The sequence below is a fragment of the Orycteropus afer genome, unplaced genomic scaffold (genome assembly GCF_000298275.1).
Source record: "Orycteropus afer afer isolate SDZICR_OR568_19922 unplaced genomic scaffold, OryAfe1.0 scaffold00145, whole genome shotgun sequence".
NCBI classification, from domain to species: domain Eukaryota; kingdom Metazoa; phylum Chordata; class Mammalia; order Tubulidentata; family Orycteropodidae; genus Orycteropus; species Orycteropus afer.
In genome coordinates, this window is record NW_006921732.1 from 4345456 (window position 1) to 4370331 (window position 24876).

At 36.6% G+C, this 24876-nt stretch overlaps 1 protein-coding gene across 1 annotated transcript in view; it reads right to left on the reverse strand.

Annotated features, from left to right (window-relative positions):
• TUT4 (terminal uridylyl transferase 4) overlaps window positions 1-24876 on the reverse strand; it is a 156402-nt gene that overhangs the window by 112744 nt on the left and 18782 nt on the right. Inside the window, exon 3 of the mRNA XM_042781656.1 lies at window positions 14675-14791. Within this exon, the coding sequence (XP_042637590.1) occupies window positions 14675-14791 (117 nt within the window). The remainder of the gene's footprint in view (window positions 1-14674; window positions 14792-24876) is intronic.

Below are 24876 nucleotides of genomic sequence, written 5' to 3' on the forward strand. Positions count from 1 at the left end.
TAATGCCAAGAATATCAATCTTTATGAGTTCCATTCCATTTTTGACAACTTCCAATTTTCCTAGATTCATACTTCGTACATTCCATGTTCCAATGATTAATGGATGTCTGCAGCTGTTTCTCCTCAATTTGAGTGGTGCCACATCAGCAAATGGAATTTGATGGCATACTAGCCTTAAAAAAAAAAAAAAAAAAAAGCCATGTGCTGCTATGGCCACTACCAATCTTCTTTTCTTTCACAATGAAGTTTCCTGAAAGTTTTCTATACTCCTTTCACTGTTCACTCAAAACTATGTCTTTTGGATCTCAAAGTAAAAGAAAATTGCTCAAACACCCTATTTGTCAAATCAGACATTTTTATACTTTTACATTATCTTTCCCCATGTTAACAGACACTTTTGACTAGGCTTTTGAAACTCTTCTTTATTTTAGCTGCTATGACATCTTTCTCTCTCAACTACTCCTATTTTTCTGGTCACCATTTATCAATCTATTGGCTTCTCTGTCTCTCCCAACCCCACAGGCGTTTGTGATCCTTGATCTTCTCTCCTTCTCCCTCTATGATTCTCCTTTGGTGATTCTGCTCACATCAATGATTTCAATATGCTGAAAATTAACCAAATTTGGATCTCCAGCTCCTGCTGTAAATTCTAGACCTTCACAGTCAACACATTTCTGGGTAGCTCTATTTGAAACATCCCACAAGTATTCTTTAACTCAGTACTTTTTTTTTTTTTATTTTAGTTCAGTACGTTTTGAAACATTTTTCTTTTTGTAGTTCTTCTAAGTAAATGGTACCACAATCTACAGTAACAGCTTATGTCAAACACTTTAAGATCATTCTAGGCATCCAAGGCCTGTCCCGCCATAAATCTCTCTTAAAGATCTACCCTCAACTCCATTCTCATTAGCTACTACATTAGATTAAATGCTCATTATTGTTTGGTTGGACTATTATGAATGACTAACTGGTCTTCCCAATCTAGGCCTGTGTTAGATTGGGTTCTCTAGAGAAACACAAAAACCAGCAAAGCGTATATATAGAGAGAGAGAGAGAAAAAAAAAAAATTATCTTAGGAAAATGGCTCACAAACGTATAGAAGCTGGCAAGTCCAAAGTCCCTGGAGGAAACGTCGGGCTGGTGGCAGCCTTAGCTTCCGCAAGCGCAGGGGGCCGAGAAATTCAAGGCTGGCAGGCAGTACACTGGTTGTTGACTCCAACGAAAGACGAATCCAAGATCTCCAGGCCGAGAGGTGGGCTGCTCACTCACGGAAGGTTGTAGTCAGCACACCAGGGTTCCAATCCCTCAAAGAAAATGTCTCTCTTCTCAGGATGTCCCTGAATATCCTGGAAGCAGGCCACACCCCTAGGGAAACTCCCCTTGGGCAGATTGGCCACTCAGAACACAGTCATCCAATCCCATCATGGGAACAACCACACAGAACTGGGGTCCAGCCAAGTTGACACACAGCTCCAACTATCACAAGGCCCTTCTAAAGCTTCTTTCACACTAATGCCAGTGTGGGTGATTTTACAAAAATACATGTTATTAAATTTCATAATGCTCAAAATAACACTCTAGCATAGAATACACACTTTTTCAAGATGTAGCTTTTAATAACTTTAACTTTTAAATAACTGTCAAAAATCATATATTTAATTCTCACCTTTTCCACTTATGCATCAATTATGGTAAACTACTAGTTGTTCCCTCAACATGTAATTTGTTATTTCTTGCTTCAGTGACTCTACACATGCTGGTTCCTCTTCTTTACAGGATCTATTCTCACCACTTTACCTGACTAACATTTTTTAGAGCCAGCTCTAGTAATCACATTCTCTTCTAAGCCTTCTCTGACCCACTAAACACACTCTGTTAGGGGCATCCAAACTGCCATAATAGTACGTTGAAAAAACAATTTACTACCACACTTAATAGAGTTGTATCCTCTCACCACACTTATTCAATCTGCATGCTAAACAAATAATCCAAGAAGCTGGCTATATGAGGAACATGGCATTAGGCTTGGAGGAAGCCTCATTAACAATCTGTAATATGCAGATGACACCACCTTGCTTGCTGAAAGTAAAGATGATTTGAAGCACTTACTGATGAAGATCAAAGACTCCAACCTTCAGTATGGATTATACCTCAGCATCAAGAAAAGAAAACTCCTTACAACTAGACTTATAAGCAACATCACAATAAATGAAGAAAATATTGAAGTTGTCAAGGATTTCCTTTTACTTGGATCCACAATCAACACCCATGGAAGCAAGAGATAAGGAATCAAACAACATACTGCATTGGGCAAATCTACTACAAAAGACTTCTTGAAAGTGTTCAAAAGCAAAGATGTCACTTTAAGGACTAAGATGCACCTGATCCAACCAAAACCAAAACCAAACTCACTGCCGTCAAGTCGATCCCAACTCATAGCGACCCCTCCTTGAGTTTCTGAGGCGGTATCACTACAGAAGTAGATTGCCCCATCTTCCTTCTAAGGAGTGGCTGGTGGGTATGAACCACCAACCTTGTGGTTAACAGTCAAATGCCTCAGGCACTACGCCACCAGAACCCCCCCAGCACTGGTATTTTCAACTGCCTGATATACATACAAAAGCTGGACAATGAATAGGAAAGACTGAAGAAGAATTGATGTCTTTGAATTACGATGTTGGCTAAGAATATCGAATACACCATCGACTGCTAGAAAAATTAATCTGTATTGGAAGAAGTACAGCCAGAATGCTCCTTAGAAGGGAGGATGGCAAGACTTCATCTCACATATTTTGGATATGTTATCAGGAGTAGACAAGCCCTGGGACATTATGCTTGATAAAGTAGAGGGTCAGTTAAAAAGAGGAAGACCCTCAAGGAGATGGACTGACACAGCAGTTGCAATAATGGGCTCAAACACAGCAATGATTGTGAGGATGGAGCAGAACTGTTGTACATATGGTCGCTATGACTGGAATTGACACAACAGTACCTAACAACAACCACCAGACTTACCACAATCTTTTTAAACCATCTGCTTATGTGCCTGCCCCCAAAGTGTGTGAACGCCTCACGTTCACAGATTACGGTGTTTTCTTTTTAGATCTCTATGGCTTAAGTGCCTAAAACAGTAGTTAAAGGTATACAACAAAAATTACTTATAAATCAAAAATTGATTGTTGTCTTTAAACTGAGAAGTATAGTACATTTGCCTTTTTGGGTTTGTGTAAGATGAATTTTGATTGAGCTTTCTGTTTGATAAACTTTTTCATCAGCTATACCACACATCCCAACCCTAGGCCATTCATTTCGATGGAGATATTTTTTTCTTTTTGACTTTTCTTCCTCTACAGTTTGTAAGTTATATGCTCTATAGCTCCTCTTTTACTGATTAACCTACCTATTTCAATATGCTTATTTAATATAACTATCAAAACTAAGTCCGTATATTTATTCACCCACACCAAATTTTAAAAGCTTAAATATTAATAATCCTCTCCAAACTTACATCCTAGCTATAGTTCATTATTTTGGTTCTAGCCTGCATTTTTCTACCTGACAAATTGAATGTTATTATGTTGCATTATTTTATTCAGCCAACATATCTTTAACTCACCATTTCTTCTCACATCTCTTTAGGATCATCTCTTTCATATCTCTAGAATAATTTTTCTTCCATCTAAATTACATCCTTAAGAGTTCCTTATTGAGGGTCTTTTAAAGATTAACTTTCATTTTTCTTTTGTCTATCAATATATTTTGTTCTCATTACTAAAAGATAATTTCACTGACTATAGAAATCTAGGAGGACAGTTATTTGTTTCAGCATGTCAAAGATAATATTTCACTTTCTTCTGTCACTATTAAGTCAGCCAAAAGTCTAACTGCTGTGCCTGGCCTTTTCTTTTTGGCTTTCTACAATTTGGTGAGCTCTGATCAAAGTCTAAAATCATAAACTACATTTCAGATAATAAATCAATCACACCAAAAGTTTCCTCACACCCCTTTGAAATCATTTCCTCTCCCTTCCATAACCACCCACTCCCACACCTAGGCAACCACTGACCTGCTTTCTGTGACTCTAGATTAGTTTTCATTTTCTAGTATTTTATATAAATAGAAACATACAGTATATACTCCTTTTTGTCTAGCTTCTTCTACTCAAGGTAATTATTTTGAGATTCATTCATGCTGTACACAAAAACAGTTCATTCCTTTTATGTTGAATTTTATAATATGGTAGGAATATATCCATAATTTGTATATCCATTCACCTGTTGGAGGAAATTTGGGTTGTTTACACTTTCTGGCCACTAAAAGTAACACTGCTATGAACATTTTCATACAATTCTTTGTATTTATGTTTTCTCTTTTCTTGGGTAAACACACAGAAATGGAATGGCTGGATCACATTTTAGCCATGTAGTTAACAGTTTTAATCACTGAAAAAATGTTGTCCAAAGTTGATGCACTATTTCACATTTCTACAAATAGTAAATGAAACTTGCAGCTCCTCCATATCCTTGACAACATTTGCTATGGTCAATCTTTTTAATTCTAGCCATTTCAATAAGTAATATCCTTCTAAGATCTGAATTCACACTTTCCTAATACAATGAGTTCTCAGGTAACGAATGAAGTTTCTAACTGTGTCTTTAACTCTTTAACTGGAATTTGTAAGTGAGTTGGAAAAGGTGCATACAGTTCTTACTGAGTCTTATTTTAGTGCAAGAAAAGACTCAATGTTTTTTTTCAATGATTTGAATGCTGGACACGCAGCAAGTCAAGGTGATTGTGATAAAGAATTTGTTGTAAGCAGATGTTGAAAGGAGAGCTTCGAAACTGCTGCCCTGCTCAAAGAATGAGGCACCCACTTGAAGATGGTGGCTGACCACTCAGCTTTAAATGTGTGTGGCTCTCCATAGTCCTACCAATTATCCATTTTCATATATCAGGCTCCTGAAAGGGCTCACTACATCTTCTAAGTCTCCCATTCCAGGACTTCAACCTATAATTTTTCCCATTCCAGTTATCATGATCTATCACTCAACTTGTAAAAACTGGGGTCTAATCTTATTTCACTTCATAAGTAATGACAGAACCAGTGCAAATTACATTAAAGAGCAAGAAAGGGCTGTTCATAAGTCAGACATTTCTAACCTGGGGAGTACCTGTACTAATAATGTTGAGTAACTTTTCAAGTATTTGACACCTGTATATCTTAAAAAAAAGTCTTAGCCTGAAGCTTTTGCACATACTTTTTATTGTGTTATTTTCTTATTATTGGGCTTTCAAAAACTGTTTATATTTTTTAGATACAAATCCTTTGGTTTAAGTTTACAAATTATTGATTCAATTACTTTAACAGATATAGACCTATTCAGATTATCTATTACTCCTTGTGTGAATTTCAGTAGACTGTCACTTTCAAAAATTGGTTCATTTTATCTATCAAATTTGTGGGGACAGAAATGTTAATAATATTTCTTTATTATGCTTTTAATGTCCATGAGATCAGAAATGATACCCCCTATTTAATTTCTGATAGTAATTTGTATCTTCTTCTTTTGTGGGTTAGCCTGACTAGAGGTCTGTCAATATTATTATTATTCAAAGAACCAGCTTTTGGTTCCATTGATTTTCTCTACTAATATCCCATTTTTAATTTCACTGATTACTGCTTTGGTTTTTATTTCTTTTCTTACGCTTACTTAAATTTAACTTGTTCTTCTTTTTCTAGTTTCTTAAGGTGGAAGCTTATACTTTTTATTTTAGGTCTTTCTTTTTTTCTGGACATTCACCAGGGCTATCCATGCCAGCAGGGTTATCCATGGTGGACAGGTTTCAGTGGAGCTTCCAGACTAAGAAAGACTCAGAAGAAGGAAGAGGCCATTCACTTCTTAATAAAATGGCCAGTGAAAACCTTATGAACAGCAGTGAAATACTATCTGATATATTACTGGGAAACATTACGAACAGCCTTGAAACACTGTTCAATACAGCTCACAGAAGATGAGCCCCTCAGGTTGGAAGATGCTCAAAATACAACTGGGAAGAGCTGCCTCCTCAGAGTAGAGCCGACGTTAATGATGCAGACAGAGTAAAGCTTTCTGGATCCCCATTTGCTGATGTGTCACATCTCAAGATGAGAAGAAACAGCTACAAAACATCCACTAATAATCAGAACATGGAATGTATGAAGTATGAATCTAGGAAAACTGGGTGTTGTCCAAAGTGAAATAGAATGCATAAAGTCGATATCCTAGGCATTACTGAGCTGAAATTGACTGATTTTGGCCATTATGAATCAGATGAATAAATGATCTACTATGCTGGGAATGACAAATTGAAGAGTAATGCCATGGCATTCATCATCACAAAGAATATATAAATATCTATCTTGAAGTACAATGTTGTCAATGATAGGATAATACGCACACGCCTATGAGGAAGACCAGTTAATACTACTATTATTCAAATTTACGCACCAACCACCAAAGCCAAAGATGAGGCTACTGAAGATTTTTACCAACTGCTACAGTCTGAAAGTGACTGAACTTGTAGTCAAGATGTGTTAATTATCACTGGTGATTGGAATGCAAAAGTTGCAAACAAAGAAGAATCACTGGTAGTTGGAAATTATGGCCTTGGTGATAGAAATAACACTGGAAATCACATAATAGAATTTTGCAAGACCAACTACTTATTGCAAATACCTTTTTTCAAAACACAAATGGTGGCTGTACATGTGGACTTCACCAGATGGAGTATACAGGAATCAGACTGACTACATCTGTGGCAACAAGTGATGGAAAAGTTCTATACCTTCAGCCAAAACAAGGCCAGGAGCTGATTATGGAACAGGCAATCAACTGCTCCTATGCAAGTTCAAGATGAAGTTGAAGACAATTAAAACAAGTCCATGAGAGCCAAAATATGACCTTGACGATATCCCTCCTGAATTTAGAGACCATCTAAAGAACAGATTTGATGCACTGAACACCAATGATCAAAAACCAAAGGAATTGTGGGATGACATTAAGAACACCATCCATGAAGAAAGCAAAGGTCATTAAAAAGACAGAAAGGAAGAAAAGACCAAAATGGGTGTCAGAAGAGACTCTGAAACTTGCCCCTGAAAGGAGAGTAGCTAAAGCAAATGGAAGAATTGACAGGATAAAAGAGCTGAACACAAGATTTCAAAGAGCAGCTTGAGAAGACCAATTACTATAATGAAATGTGCAAAGACCTGGAGCTAGAAAACCAAAAGTGAAGAATACACTTGGCATTTCTTAAGCTGAGAGGACTGAGGAAAAAATGTAATAAGCCTTGAGTTGCAATACTGAAAGATTCCATGAGCAATACAATGAATGATGCAGGAAACATCAAAAGAAGATGGATGGAATACACAGAGTCACTATACCAAAAAGTATTGGTACATGATCATCTGATTCAAGAGGTGTCATTTGATCAAGAACCAATGGTACTGAAGGAAGATGTTGAAGCTACACTGAAGGAAGATGGCAAAGCAGCACTGAAGGAATTGGTGAAGAACAAGGCTCCAGGAATTGACGGAATACCCATCGAGATATTTCAACAAACGGATACCCTACTGGAGGCACTCGGTCGGCTATGTCAAGAGATTTGGAACACAGCTACCTGGCCAACTGACTGGAAGAGATCCATATATGTACCCATTCCAAAGAAAGATGATCCCACAGAATGTGGAATTATCAAACAATATAATTGATATCACACAGAAGTAAAATCTTGATGAAGATAATTAAAAAATGGTTGCAGCTGTATATTGACAGAGAACTTCCAGAAATGCAAGCTGGATTCAGAAGATGATGTGGAACAAGGGATATCATTGCTGATGTCAGATGCACCTTGGCTCAAAGCAAATAATACCAGAAAGGTGTTTACTTGTATTTTATTGACTATGCAAAGGCATTCAATTGTGTGGATCATAACAAATTGTGGATAACATTAAGAAGATTGGGGATTCCAGAACACTTAATTGTACTCATGAGGAATCTGTACACAGATTCGAACAGAAAAAGGGGATATTGCCTGGTTTAAAATCAGGAAGGGAGTGTGTCAGGGTTGTATCCTTTCACCACACTTATTCAATCTCTATGCTGAGCAAATAATCCAAGAAGCTAGACTATATGAAGAAGAATGTGACATCAGAATTGGAGGAATGCTCATTAACAACCTGAGATACGCAGACGATACAACTTTGCTTGCGGAAAGTGAAGAGGACTTGGAGCACTTACTGATGAAGGTCAAAGACTACAGTCTGCAGTATGGATTACATCTTAGTATAAAGAAAACAAAAATCCTCACAACTGGACCATTAAGCAGCATCACAATGAATGGAGAAAAGACTGAGTTGTCAGAAACTTCATATTACTTGGTTCTACAATCAATGCCAATGGAAGCAGCACTCAAGACATCAGACGATGTATTGCACTGGGCAAATCTGCTGTAAAAGACCCCTTTCAAGTGCTGAAGAGCAAAGATATCTCTTTAAAGGCGAAGATGCAACTAACTCAAGCCATGGTATTTTCCATCACTTCATATGCATGTGAGAGCTGAACAATGAACAAGAAAGACTGAAAGAGAGACGATGCTTTTGAGTTGTGGTGTTTGAGAAGAATACTGAAAGCACCATGGACTACTAAAAGAACTAACAATCTGTCCTGGAAGAAGTACAGCTGGAATGCTCCTTCGAAGTGAAAATGGCCAGACTTCATCTCACCTACTTTGGTCATATTGTCAGAAGGGACCATTCTCTGAGAAGGAATGGTCATGGGAGAAGGATGTCATGCTTGGTAAAGTGGAGGGTCAATGAAAGAGGGGAAGGCCCTCAACAAGATGGATTTATACAGTGGCTACAGTAATGGGCTCAGGTACAGTAGAGACCCTGAGGCTTGCGCAAGACTGGGCAGTGTTTGGTTCTGTTGTGCATAGGGTCCCTAAGAGTCAGAGATGACTCGATGGCACATAACAACAACAACAGCAACACATTCACCGCTATAAAGTTTGTCCTAAGTACTGTTTTCATTGAATCCAATAAATTTGTTAAGCTGTATTTACATTTTCATTTTGTTCAAAATATTTGTTAATTTATCTTGAGATTTTTTTCTGATCCACGTGTTAGAAATGTGTTGCTTCGTCTCTAACTATTTGGGGTCTTTCTACCTATCTTTCTGTCACTGATTTCTAGTTTAATTCTATTGTGGACTGAAAGCAAACTCTGTATGATCTGTGTTCTCCAAAATTGTTCTAGGTGTATTTTATGTCCCCAGAATATGTTCTATCTTGGTTAATGTTTCATGTGAGCTTGACAAGAATGTATATTCTGCTGTTGTTGGATGAAGTGTTCCATAAATGTCAATTAGATCCAGTTGACTGATGATGCTATTGAGTTCAACTATAACTTCACTGATTTTCTGCCTGCTTGATCAAGAAATTAGTTAGAAGATGGTGTTAAAATCTCTAACCATGAGAGGATTTGACTATTCTCCTTATATTTCTAACAGTTCTTCTCTCACTTATTTTGTCATATACTATGTTGTTAAGCACATACACATTAAGGATTGCCTATATCCTCTTAGAGAAATGATTCCTTTTGTCATTGTTATATCCCTCTTTATCCCTGATAATTTTCCTCACTCTGAAGTCCGCTTTGTCTGAAAATTAATGAAGCTACTCCAGCTTTCTTTGATTAGTGTTAGCATGGTACAGCTTTCTCTATCATTTTATTTTTATACTCTTTGTCTTTATATTTAAAGTAAAATCACTTGTAGACAACATTTAGTTGGGCTTTCTTTTTTATCCACTTAGTCTCTTAATTGGTGTATTTAGACCACTTCCATTTAAAGTGATTAATAACACAGTTGAATTAGTTTCTAGCATATTTCTAATGAAACGCTCCTTAGTAGCAAGAATGGCAAAGCTTGGACTTGCTTACTTTGGACACATTATCAGGAAAGACTAATTGCTAGGAAAGGGCATCATAGCTGGTATTGTAGAGGATCAGGACAAAACAAGAGAAATACTCAATAAGACAGGCTGACACAATAGCTACAAAAATGGACTCAAACATACTAACAATCATGAAGTGGCACGAGGCCAGATAATATTTTGTCCAGTTATCCATAATATCATCATGAGTTGGAGCCAACCTGATAGCAAGTAACAACATATAACTCTTTATTCTCTGTTGCCCTTGTTATCTTTGTTTTTTTTTCTGTCTTCCACTCTTTTTCTTTCTTTTCTAGTTTTAACTAAGCATTTTATATGATTCCATTTTCTCTCCTCTCAATACATCAGTTATGCTTTTTAAAACTTTGTTAGTGATTGCCTTAGTGTTTCCAATATACATTACAATTAATCTAAGTCTACTTTCAAAAAACAGTATACCATTCAATGGGTAGTGCAAGTATCTTATAGTAGTCCCAATTTTTCCCTCCCATCACACTGCTGTCAGTCATTTCACATATCCATAAACAACAATCACCTGATATACTGTCACTATTATTCTGAACAAATTGCTATCCACTGAATCATTTAGGAAAAAGAAAAATAAGATTTTACCTTCATTCCATCTCGAACACTCTTTTACGTAGATCTGAGTTTCTGATCTGTATCCTTTTCCTTCTCTCTGAAGAACTCCTTTAACATTTCTTACAAGGTTGGTCTACTGGCAGTAAATGTCTTCAATTTTTGTCTGAGAAAGAATTTCTCCTTCACTACTGAAGGATAATTTTACTAGGTACAGAATTCTAGATTGGTAATTTCTTTCTTTCTACATTTAAATATTTCACTCCATTTCCTTTTGGCATGGTTTCAAGGGAAATTGTACATAATTCTAATAACTGTTCATCTGTAAGGAGCTCTAGTGGCATAGTGCCTAAGGCATCTGACTGCTAACCAGAAGGCTGGTGGTTCAAACCCCCCAGTCACTCCTTGGAAGGAAGGTTGGGCAATGTGATCCTACCTCAGAAACCCAAGGAGGGGTCGCTATGAGTTAGATCCGACTCTACGACAGTGTGCTGCTGCTGCTGTTGTTCATCTATAAACAGGTGTTTTATTTCTCTGGCTTAAGATTTTCTATTTGTCTTTGATTTTCTGTGTTTCAATATGATATGCCTAGGTGCAGATTTTTTGGTATTTATCCTACTTGCTATTTTCTGAGTTTCCTATATCTGTGATTAGCTGTCTTGGAAAAGTCTCAACCATCATTACTTTAAATATTTCTTATCCTTTCTCCTTCTCCTTCTGGTATTCCCATTATGCATACTTTACAATTTTTGTAAATGTTTCACGGTTCTTGGATATTCTGTTCTGTTTAATTCTTCCATACCTTTGCTTTTCAGACTGGGGACTTCCTCCTCACTTATCTTCAAACTCACTTTTTCTTTACTCAGTCATGTGCGATCGATTTATGAACCCAAAAGTATTCTTCATTTTTGATACACTATATTTTCATTTCTACCATTTATTTTTTATTATTTCTTAGAGTTTTCAACTCTGCTTATATTACCCATATGTTATTATATGTTGCCTACTGTCCTTTTTTCAGACTAGAGCCCTCAGCATATTAATCATAATTGTCTTAAACTCCCAATCTGATGATTCCAAAATCACTGATATATCTCGTTCTGAGGTTTGGCTTGTCTCTGTAGATTGCCTTTTAGCATACCTAATAATTTTTTTTGTTGAAAGGTGAACATGATAGATTAGGTTTTTTAATTAAAAAAATAAAAAAACCTAAGGTCACAAATTTGAGGATTTATGTTTACCTGGTTAGGAGCCAGGAAATGTTTAGTTTGCTGTAGCTGTGGTGACAAAGGTTAAAATTCCTTCTAACATCCTTATTTTTGTCTCCTCTGTTACTTTGGGTTTCCCTAAATAATTTTTCTTAAATAGGGTCTGAAGCTTGCAGTTCTTTTAGTCGTGATCCCATTATCATACAGAAGCTCTTCTGATGGGGTGGTAAGGTATAAGGAAAGGAGGCATTTTAACCCACCAGCCACTCCTTGAAAGGAAGTCTGGGCAATCTACTTCTATAGTGATACTACCTCGGAAACCCAAGGAGGGGTCACTATGAGTTGGGTCTGACTCGATGGCACATAATGACAACAACATGATAGGTGTCAGAATCTTTTAGTGAGCCTGTGTCCCTGAGCAGTGACCTTCACAAGTGTGTCTCCGTTTTCTTCCAGCTACGTGAGACAGAAAGACTAAAGGGATCCAGAGCTGGGTATTTCCCTTCTCCCAGGCCAGTTAGGGTTTGGTAAAACCCAAGTCAGGTAGACTCTGGTAAAACAGTTTCCTCTGAGGATGGCAGGATTTATTAAGGAGAACAGAAAGAACTAGGAATATTTTTAAATGGTTCCTTTTCCCTTGATACTGATGGAAGAATGAGAGGATTTTTTTTTCTTATCTTCATAGTAAGAACCTGGTGGGATTCCTAGAGTTAAAACTCACAAAAGTGTAGAAGCTCCCTTTTCCCACCCCTCCAGAATTTTAAACTCTCAAGCTAGTTCACACTGAGTCCCTAGTAACTGACCAACTATGAAAAAAAGGCTTCCTACCTGTACTGAGTAGTGTCTCAATAAATCCCTGTCTGTTTCTCTACTTTTTGAGGCAGTTTTGCCCTGTGACTTCAATTCTCTAACGGATCTAAGATGAAGTTTTATTGATTTCCAGTGTATTCAGCTTTTTTCTTGTTGTGGGGAAGGAAATGACAACTCCCAAGCTCCTTAAAACTCAGACCAGAAACTGAAAGTCCCTTACCAATTGGCATATTTTTCTCCTTATCATGGGTTTTATATGCTAGTCTCCTTGCATACCTGGTATTTTTTGATTGAATGCTAGACAATGCAAATTTCTGGTGGTGATGTATACTTTTGTATTTCTATGAACAGTCTTAAGCTTTGCTCTGGAAATGTTTAGAAATGATGACACTTCTGGGTCTTTCTTTTAAGATTTTTTAGATGAGACCAGAGCCATAATTACCTTATGGCTAATTATTCCCATTCCTAACATTCTTCTGAAAATGCTTATCCAATGTCCCAGGAAAGATGACATTTTTAAAAATGGATGGTGGAAAGCCACTATTTCCAGCCTTATCTGAGCACCAAGGACCATTCTCTCAAACTGCCTTGGCTGGTTCTTTCCCTGGCTTCAAGTACCTTCCTCACATGCATACACCAATCAGTATTCTGCTGAACACTCTAAGGGGGCCCTCCACAGATCTCTGAGGCTCTCTCATTCCAGCCTTCTTTTCTCCATTCCTTGAACTCTAACATTTGTCTCTTTATCTCTGGGATTCCACCGGTTTCCCCTTCCTATAATGCATTGTGGAAACTTCCTCAAGTTGGGACAATCATCAGACTCACCTTTCCATCTCTCAGGAATCATAATTTTTTACTGCCTGCTTTCTAGTATCTTTAAAAGCATTTTGTTATTTTTGTCTTTTTTCCCCCTTTTTGGTGCTTAGTGCAAAATGAACTAAAATCTGATCCCTGTTACTCTAACTTTACCACAATCACAAATCCTATACAGCTACATATACTAAGCACCTAGTATGTTTTAGATACTGTCATAAGCAATGTAGAAACAAAAACACAGAAGAAACCAAATCTGCCCTCTAAAATATTGAATACTGAAGTCTAGAAGGAGCAACAAGAAAGCAGACTAAAAATCAGAATACTAAGTTTTCTGATTAAGGTATTCAAAAACTGCTTTGAAAGCACAGAGAAAGAGTACTTAGCCCAAATTTGCTGAGAGGGTCAAGTAAGAAATACACAAGTTGAGACTTAAAGATAAGTAAGAGGTTACACACTGTATTTGTAAAATTTTAAAAAGAAAAAATTAAATAGCTAACATACTAGTAAATTTTAAAAATACAAGCATTCTACTCATAATATCTAAGTCTAGCTTTAATATAAGTAACTAAAAAATCATGAAATCACAACTATCAAAGCTTATAAGGCACTGCATGTTTCTAAAATCTCCAGCTTCATCGCCATTATTCTCTCTCAACTCTCCTTGCTCCAATCATATTAGACTCTTGAGTTCTTTATATGCCATCTTTTCCTGACTAGAAACCTTTATTTACACTGCTCTCTTGTGGAAAATGCTCTCCACTTACCTATGACACTCACCTTTTTGCCTTTTTAACTGCTACTTCAAGTTTCAACTAAACATCATTCCTTACAGAAAACTTCGCTGTCCTAGACTAAGTAAAATAACTGTACATTCCCTTAAATCCACATTTTCCTTTTTAATAAGACTCATCATATTTAAACCCTTATTCAGTATATGTCTTCACCAATATTTTACCAATTCTAAGGATAAGGTCCAAGAGTATCTTATTTACCACTGCCTTAGTCCCAGTACATAAGAACTCAATAAATATCAGTTACACTGACTGTATGTGTCAGCTTTAAATTTAGGAATCAACATTCTTTGGGATGAGCAAATTGGTCTCTGAGAAGGTTTACCACCTGACCACCTGAGATAAGAAAGGCAATCACAGCTTTCAAGGCTATTGCATCAGTTATTAAGAGTGGAAGAGTACTTCATTTTTAGTTTCATAAATAAAAAAAATTGATTTCACCACTATAAAAAGAAATACTTTTTAAAAAGAACTTACCAGAATATTTTTCTTATGTCGTTTCTCCTTTATATGTTTATGAGCTCCCTGTATGTTTTCAATGTGAATTAAGCAAAGTTTGCATAGGTATCGGCAATTGGTATATTCTGGTGAGCGCTGAGGAGACAGGTTAAAAAAATTCATTTTTTTCAAAAAACAAGAAGCAAATTACTGACTACATAATAAAAAGGATGATATAATTATGCTAATAAAAGAGAAAGAAATAAGTACCAAAGGAGTAAGTTTTTAATAAGGCAATCAATACTTACATATGAGAGATGATCACAGATTATACACTAATTTCAAAAAATATATTGATAATATTAAATATGTTTGATACATAATTGATTGAAGACCAATCCACTGCAGGGTAAGAGTTTCATTATTTTATAATCTACTTCACTGCTGTTCCAAAAATTAGATTTTCAAACTTAACCTTTACTCATTTTGATGAAATGTGAAAAATAAAATCCACTCCCCAAAATAGGGGATTTCAAAAGACTAAATCGCAAATATCAAAGACAATTCTGAAAGGTTAATTCCTAAAACACTTAAACTAATCACAGTATCATGGGAATAAATGGATAACCTCTTAATGGGTAACTACTCTGAAAGAAACGACAATTCTGACACTATAATAGCAGACACAATACTTTATTCACAATCTGTATATGTTTTCAAAATAATAATAAAACTTAGAGTGCTTCTTATATATCAGGCACTATAATAGACTCCACGTACAATTTATTATTTTACCTTCCTTAATAATCCAGCTCCGCCAATTGTTCCTCAGTTTGTTATACTGTGGTGGCTTGCATGTTGCTATGAGGCTGGAGGCTATGCCACTGGTATTTCAAATACCAGCAGGGTCACCCAAGATAGGCAGTTTCAGCAGAGCTTCCAGACTACAAAAGACTCAGAAGATGGAAGGGGCCATCCACTTCTCAAAGAACTGACCAGTGAAAACCTTATGAATAGCGCTGACACACTGTCTGATATAGTGCCTGAAGACGGACCCCTCTGATCAGAAGGCAATCCAAATACGACCAGGGAAGAACTGCCTCCTCAAAGTAGTCGACCTTACTGACATGGACAAAGTAAAGCTTCCAGGACCTCCATTTGCTGATGTGGCATGACTCAAAATGGGAAGAAACAACTGTAAGCATCCACTAAAAACAGTAACGTGGAATGTATGAAGTATGAATCTAGGAAAACTGGAAGTTGTCAAAAATGAAATGGAATGCATAAAGATTGACATCCTAGGTATTACTGAGATGAAATGGACTGGTTTTGGCCATTCTGAATCAGACAACCGTATGATCTACTATGCTGGGAATGACAAATTGAAGAGGAATGGCATGGCATTCATCATCACAAAGAATGTTTCAAAGTCTATCCTGAAGTACAGTGCTGTCAGTGACAGGATAATATCCATTCACCTACAAGGAAGACTGATTACTACTACTATTATTCAAATTTACACAGCAACCACCAAAGCCAAAGATGAGGAAACTGAAGATTTTTACCAACCTCTGCAGTCTGAAATTGACCAAATATGCAATCAAGAAGTACTGTTTATTATGGGTGATTGGAATGTGAAAGCTGGAAACAAAGAATCATCACCAGTAGTTGGAAAATATGATCTTGGTGAAAAAAAAGACACTGGAGATCGCATAACCGAATTCTGCAATACCAACGACTTATTCATTGCAAATACCTTTCTTCAACAACATAAATGGCAGCTATACACATGAACCTCGCCAGGTGGAATACAACAGGAATCAGATAGATTATGTTATAAAATGAAAATCCTCACAACTGGACCAATAAGCAGCATCAGGATAAATGGAGAAAAGACTGAAGTTGTCAAAGATTTCATATACTTGTTTCACAATCAATACCAATGTAAGCAACAGTAGAGAAATCATATGACATATTTCACTGGAAAATTCTGCTGTACAAGACCAACTTTAAAGTGCTGAAGAGCAAAAATGTCTCTTTGAAGACTAAGGTGCACCTAACCCAACCCATGGTATTTTCAATAGCCTCATATGCATGAGAAAAGCTGGGCAACGAACAAGGAGGATGGAAGAAGGGTTGATGCTTTTTAGTTGTGGTGTTGGCAAAGAATACTGAAAATACCATGGACTGCCAGAAGAATGAACAAATCTGTCCTGGAAGAAGTGCAGCAGGAATGATCCTTAGAAGTGAGAATGGCCAAACTTCATCTAACCTACTTTTGGTCAGGTTGTCAGAAGGGACTGTTCCCTAGAGAAGGGTATCATGCTTGGTAAAGTGAAGGGTCAGTGAAAAAGGGGAAGGCCTTCAACAAGACGGACTGATGCAGTGGCTGCAATGATGGGCTCAAGTATAGCAAAGATGAAGCTGGTACTGCAAGTGAAGCTGGTACTGGAACCAGGCAGTGTTTTCTTGTTGTACATAGGGTTGCTGTGAGTCGGAGCTGACTTGATGGCACCTAACAACAATAACACAATAATCCACTTAGAGTCCTGGTGGTGCAATGGTTAAAACACCTGTCTGCTAACCAAAAGGTTGCTGATTTGAACCCACCAGCCACTCCACAGGAGAAAATAACTGGCTATCTGTTCCTGTAGAGATTAAAGCCTCTGAATGTTTACATCAGGTACATACACTCCTTGGAGAGATCAAGCATTTGAGAACAGAAGGGTAGTGTATGCACAGGGAGACCACTTGGGGGCAGAAGTGCATGGAGGGAAGGACATAGGGAAGAGGTAACTATGGGGAGGAAGGGGAAGACAGATGTTACATTGTGGGAAATTTTAGTCAATGTTATGAGACAAAATGTGTATGAACTGCTATATGGAAAATGAAATTGCTCTGTAAACTTTCACCCAAATCACAATAAAAATTTTAAAAAGGAAAAGATTAGAGCCTCGGAAACCCTATGGGACAGTTCTAAATAACTCAGTGATAATAACAGAATAATACAACTAGACTGTGATTACCCCTGTTTTATAAACAGGAAAACAACAGTTCAAAGGAGCTTGCAACTTTTGCAATGTTCACAAGTATTAACTAGAAGATGCTAAATTTAAATACATGTATGTCTGAATCAGAAGCCAATGCTCTATCCAAAAGATTGTACAATAAAAAAATCATAAAAACACAATACACATTGAATTTTAAAATACTGTTTTCAATGCCTTACAGTGACATTTCAGCAATGTTCCATTTTTATTTCAGATTAATCTTCAACAGGTTGTGGATCTTCACAAAAAAATTCTCTTACCTTAGAAATACTACATATGGTCATATGATTTAATTTAAATGGGAAACTTGTCCCAAATTTAGCCACAGTACTGTCACAGACTAAAAATAAATACAGCCAGCCTTTAAAAAGTGCCTATTAACTTTAAAATATCTTATGAGGATTCCCTGTTTTACTGGCAAAGGAATGAAATCACAGCAATTATAGAATTTGTCCAAGGCAAAAAGTAAATTTTAAAAATTCATCATTCCAATTCTTAAGTCTGAAAATTCTTTCAAATGAGTTCTATTTGGGGAATGAATCAAGCTCTCACAGAAAACTATACCTTTTAGTTTCCAACTATAACTATTTTTTCACTCATCAAATATTTTCTGAGCTCATACGATGTATCAAAAACATTTTTCTACCAGCTGGGGCTACAGGTATAAACAAAAAAGACAAATATCCCTGTCCTCATGAAATTATATCCTAACACACTGAAATAGGTAAAAAACAAATGTACAAACAAACAGGAAGGCAAGATGCTAATTTTTTAAACATGAGGTTATCACTGAAAGCCTTATTGATAAAGTAACTTAAAGGAAGTGAGGGACTGAGCTATACGAATATTTTACAAAGGGAACATTCCAAGCACAGGAAGAATGAACCAGGAAGGCTCCAACCAGGAATGTGCCTAGTACATTTGAGAAACTATAAGAAGCCAGTGTAATTGGAACAGAGAGGTAATCAGAACTATAGCTTTTATGTTAAGTTTGATGGGAAGATACTGACGCAGGGAATTGTTAAGATCTAATCTCTATTTTAAGGAGACCCTGGGTGACACAAATGGTTAAGCCCTCAGCTATTAACAGAAAAGATAACAGTTCAAACCCACCCAAAGGCACCTGACAAGAAAGGTCTAATGATCTACTTCCAAAAGATCACAGCCATAGAAAACCTTAGAGCACAGCTCTTTTCTGAAACACATGGGATTGCTATGAGTCAGAACTGAGTAGATGCCAACAGCTTTAATCTGTATTTCTAAAGGATGACTTGGCTTTTATAAGAACAGTAGAAGTTTCCAGCTTCCAAGTAAAAGTAGAAGGACCAGTTAAGAGCATACTGGAATAATCTGGAAGGATGATTTTGGCTTGGTTCAAGGTAAGAGTAGTGGATATTTTAAAATTGATGGATTCATAAGCTGAAAGCAAATACAGAGAATACTTAAAGCCATGAAAAATCATAAGGTCATTAAGGGACCCATGAAATCACTCATTATATGAATTTTTCAGCTCTTGGATTCTGGTAGACAAGCACATAACTGAGTATTTTTCACTAAATTGCACTGAAGAATATGGCAAAGAACAAGGCTTCAGGAATTGACAGAATACCCACTGAGATGTCTCAATAAATGTATGCCATACTGGAAGCACTTACTTGTCTATGTCAAGAAATTTAGAAGACAGCTACCTGGCCAGCTGACTTGGAAAGTTCTATTATTTGTACCCATTCCAAAGAAAGGTGATCTTACACAATGCAGAAATTATCAAACAATACCATTAATATCACACGCGAGTAAAAAACAGTTACAGAAGTATATTGACAGAGAACTTCCATAGGTGCAAACAGGATTCAGAACAGGACGTGGAATGAGGGATATCACTGCTGATATCAGATGGATTTTGGGTGAAAGCAAAGAATACCAGAAAGATGTTTATTTGTGTTCTGTTGACTATGCAAAAGCATTTGACTGTGTGGGTCATAACAAATTATGGATAATATTGAGAAGAATGAGAATTCCAGAACACTTAATCGTGCTCATGAGGAACCTGTACATAGACCAGGTGGCTGTCATTCAAACACAACAAGGAGATACTGTGTGGTTTAAAATCAGGAACAGGGTGTGTTAAGGTTGTATTCTTTTACCATATTTGCTCAATCTGAGCATATACTCTGAGATGCTGGACCATATGAAAAAGAACATGGCATCAAGATTAGAGGAAGACTCATTAACAACCTGTGATATGCACATGAGACAACTGTGCTGGCTTAAAGTGAAGACGACTTGAAGTACTTAGTGATGAAAATTAAAGATCACAGTCTGCAGTATGGATCACACTTCAACATTAAGAAAACAAAAATTCTCACAAATGCACCAGTAAACAGCATCACAATGAATGGAGAAAAGACTGAAGATGTCAAAGATTTCATATTACTTGGTTCCACAATCAATACAAATGGAAGCAGTGGTCAAGAAATGAGATGCCATATTTCACTGGGCAAATGTGCTGCAAAAGACCTCTTTAACATGCTGAAGAGCGAGTTCCAGTAAGATGGTGCAATAGACAGACAAACTACATAGAGCCTCTTCAACAAAGAAAAGAGGAACCAATTAACATAGATACAGAAGATAATCCTGGAGCCCTGAGCTTTGAAAGTAAGGATACAGAAGTGAACTAAACTACAACCAGTAGAGGAACCTACATGAAAACACCAGAAAAGGAGACATACGGAGCTGCGGTCTGTCAGCGATCCTGATGGCAATGGACAACTTGGATATTGCCAAGAGGTGTTGGGACCTAAATATTAAGCTAAAAATTGGCCCAGCTAGCCAGGGGCTGCACAGAGGACTGCACTGGTGGCTCGTGAATAAAAGGGGAAGCAGCAAAGAGGGATATGGGCTGAGCTATAGACTTTTGGCTGTCTGGAAAGTGCATCCATTTTGAATGTTTACAAATGGTTCAACCATTTTGGATATTTAGAGCGACAGTGTTCCCTCAGATTCCAGGCACCTAAGAACAGGCTCCACTTGCCAGAGACTGCAAGGACATTCCAGAAACAAACGACTGGAAAAGTGTGACACTCTCCGTGTTACTCTTATATCCCACACCCTCTTCGTGAATAGAGGTGCAGCAATCCCTCACATTCTGGGCCATTAGGAATTTCATCCTGGTCTGTGTGCTCTGACGGAGCCTGGATGCCTGCCTTGCCCAGATTTTTCTTTCTCTTTTTTTTTTTAGTTTGTTTGTTTTTCTCTGTTTTAAAATAATAATTATCATTATTTTCATCCTTTTTATTATTTTCTTTATTCTTCCCTTCCCAGGTTATAGTTTTCAGCTTTTTCTCTCTTCCCTGTTCCTGATTCCCACTTTTTTCTTTCTCATGGAACTCCACATTCCTTGCTTTTCTTTTTGTACTTTTCCCCACTTTTCTCTTCATTATCATTATTCTATTATTCTCCTCTTCTACCTCTGTTCTCTTACTGCTCCCACCACACATATTACGGGCTTTTTTTATTTTTTCGGTCTGAGTGGGAGATAGCAACTGTGCCCACATGATGCAACCACACCCACACCTCCTACAGCTCTACTTACTGAGGGAGAGCCACCACTTCCGTCTCTATCAACTGGCCAATGATAAACAACCACCAAGAAGAGCCTGACTCACCCTTAACTGCTCTTCAAAGACAGTTAACAGAGATCTAAATACAACAAGGTCACAATGTCTTGGAGACAACAGACCATCACAATCCACACAAAGAAGCAAGATAAAGCAGGAGAAACAAGTGAGCAGAACACATCCCTGAGGAAGCAGCAGCACTGGAACCCCCGATAAGGAATTCAGCAGAATCATACTTAGGTACTTTCAATGGATTGAGAAACAGATCAAGGAAAACACTGAAAAATTAAGGAAAACACAGACAAAACCCAAGAACAATTTCGGGAGAAAATACAAGAAAAATATGACAAAATAAATGAAAATTTAGATTCAAAATCTACAGATAAAAATTCAGAAGATTAATACTTAATTTTCAAAAATAGATAACACATTGAAAGGGCAAAGGAGCAGAATTGAATCCATAGAAGACAGAATTAATGATATTGAAGACAAATACTTGAATACTTCTTTGGAAAGGGATCAATCAGAAAAAAGATCAAAACAAAATGCAGAAAGCCCAAGATTCATGTGGGATACCATCAAAATGAATAACCTACATGTCATTGGAATTCCAGAACAGGAAGAAAAAAATAAAACCACTGAGAAAACTGTCCAAAATTTGTTGGAAGAGAACTTCCCTGATATGATGAAAGATGAGAACAGATCCATTCAGGAAGTCATAAGAACCCCAAACAGGACAGATCCCAAAAGAAAATCACCAAGACACATCATCATCAAATGAATCAAAATCAAAGACAAAGAAAGAATCCTGAAAGCAGCACAAGAAAAACTAAAAGTTACCTACAAAGGACAACCAATAAGAATAAACTCTGATTTTTCAGCAGAAACCATGCAAGTGAAAAGGCAATGGGGTGGTATATATAAAACCCTGAAAGAGAAAATATTCCAATCAAAAATTATATACCTGGCAAAATTATCCCTCAAGTATGATGGTTAAATTAGGAGATTTCCAGATAAGCAAAAATTAAGGAAATTTGTTAAAACCAGACCAACCTCAATACTAAAGGGAGTCCTTTGAACAGAGAACCAACAACAGAAAACAACAACCGACCATTAATATACAAGATGACAAGACCCAGAAACTAACACAGCTATGGAAGTATCCAAAGTTAAATTACAAGTATCCAAAGTATTGAATCCAAGTACTGAAGTATCCAAAGTTACAAGACTGTAAAGAGGGAAACAGAGATATCAATTGGCAAATGAGGACAACTACAAACAAAAAAGAGGGAAAAAATAGTGTAGTTATTTATAAAACTTCTGAATGGTGAGGAAGTCAAGAAAGTTGAAAGATAGAATAAACTGTTCTAAACTCAGGGAGAAAATTATAAATCACAGGGTAACCTCAAAGAAAAATGATAAACCTTCACATCACCAAAAAAAAGAAGACAAGAACAAATATGTAGCAAATACTAAAACAAAAGCAACAAAAGAAATGATAACACGATTCATAAACATAATGAGCCCAGCACAGAAAATTATATGGAACAAAGAAACCAGGAACACAATGAAAAAACATATAACAAAATGACAGCAACCAATTCATACTTGTCAATAATTACACTGGATGCCAATGGATTAAATACAGCACTCAAGAGGCAGATTGGATGAGAGATCATAACCCATCAATATGCTGTCTACAAGGGACACACCTTAGAGACAAAGAAAAAAACACACTAAAAATCAAAGGTTGGAAAAAGACATATCAAGCAAATGGCAACCAAAAAAGAGCAGGAGTGGAAATATTAATTTTTGATAAAACTGACTTTAAGACAAATACCATAATAAGTGACAAGGAAGTACATTATATAATAATTAAAGGATCAATGAACAAGAAGATATAACCATAATAAATGTCTATGGATCCAATGAAAGAGCCCCAAAATACATAAATCAGACTTTAACAGAATTGAAAAGCAAATAGAAGACTCCACAGTCATAGAATAATTTAATACACCACTTTCAATGAAACACAGAACAACTGGAAAGAAACTCAACAAAGATGCAGAAGAGCTAAACAATACAATCCACCAACTTGACCCTATAGACACCTACAGAGCACTTCACCCAACAACAGCACAATATACATTCTTTTCCAGTGCACATGGAACATTCTTCATGATAGCCCATCTGTCAGGCCATAAAGCAAGCCTTACTAAATTTAAATTTAAACACTGAAATACTGCAAAACATCTTCTCAGATCACAATGCTATAAAATTAGAAATCAAGAATAGGAAAATCAATGGAAAAAGAGAAAATATATGGAAACTGAATACCACCTTCCTCAAAATTGACTGGGTAATAGAAAAAAAATCAAAAATGAAATTCAAAATTTCCTTGAATCAAATGAAAATGAAAACATAACATACCAAAATCTTTGGGACACAGCAAAAGCAGGGATCAGAGGCCAATTTTTAGCCTCTGATAAATGTACACATCAAAAAAGAACAAAGAACCAAAATCAACATTTTAAGCCAACATCTTCAACAATTAAAAAAGAACAGCAAGAAAAGCCAGAAGAAAGGAAATGATAAAAATTCAAGCAGAAATCAATGCAACAGAAAATAGAAAGACAACAGAAAAAAACAATAAGACTAGAAGTTGGTTTTTGAAAAGATTAATAAAATTGACAAACCCACTTGCAAATTTAACAAAGGAAAGAGGGAGAGAATAAAAATAAGAAAAATAAGAAATGAAATGGGTGACATCACAATAGAACCAACTGAAATAAAAAGGATAATTGTATCAGGATACTATGAAGAACTGTACTTCATCAAATATGAAAATCAGGAAGAAACGGACAGATTTCTAAAACACACTACTTACCTAAACTAACACAGACTGAGGTGGAAAAGTTGAATAGATCCCTAACAAAAGAAGAAATTGAACAAGTCATAACAAAATTACCAACAACAAAAAGTCCTAGCCTAGATGGTTTCACAGGAGAATTCCACCAATTCAGAGAATTCCAGAAGAACTGACACCAATCCTACTCAAAATATTCCAAACACAGAGAACGGTGGAATCCTCCCAAATTCATTTTATGAAGCAAGCATAACCTTGATACCAAAACCAGGCAAAAACATTACTAAAAAGGAAAACTACAGACCAATATCCCTCATGAATATAGATGTAAAAATCTTCAACAAAATTCTAGCCAATAGACTCCAACAACATATCAAAAAAATAATTCACTATGACCATGTGGGGATCATATCAGGTACGCAAGGATGGTTCAACATTAGAAAAACAATCAACATCATCCTCCACATAAACAAAACAAAGGAAAAGAAACACATGATCTTATCAATCAATGTAGAAAAGGCATTTGATAAAAATCCAACACCCATTCCTGACAAAAACTCTCAGCAAAATAGGAATAGAATGGAAATTCCTCAACATAATAAAGGGCATATATGCTCTGGTAGCATAGTGCCTAAGGCACTTGACTGCTAACCAGAAGGCTGGCGGTTCAAACCCACCAGCCACTCCTCGGAAGGAAGGTTGGGCAAT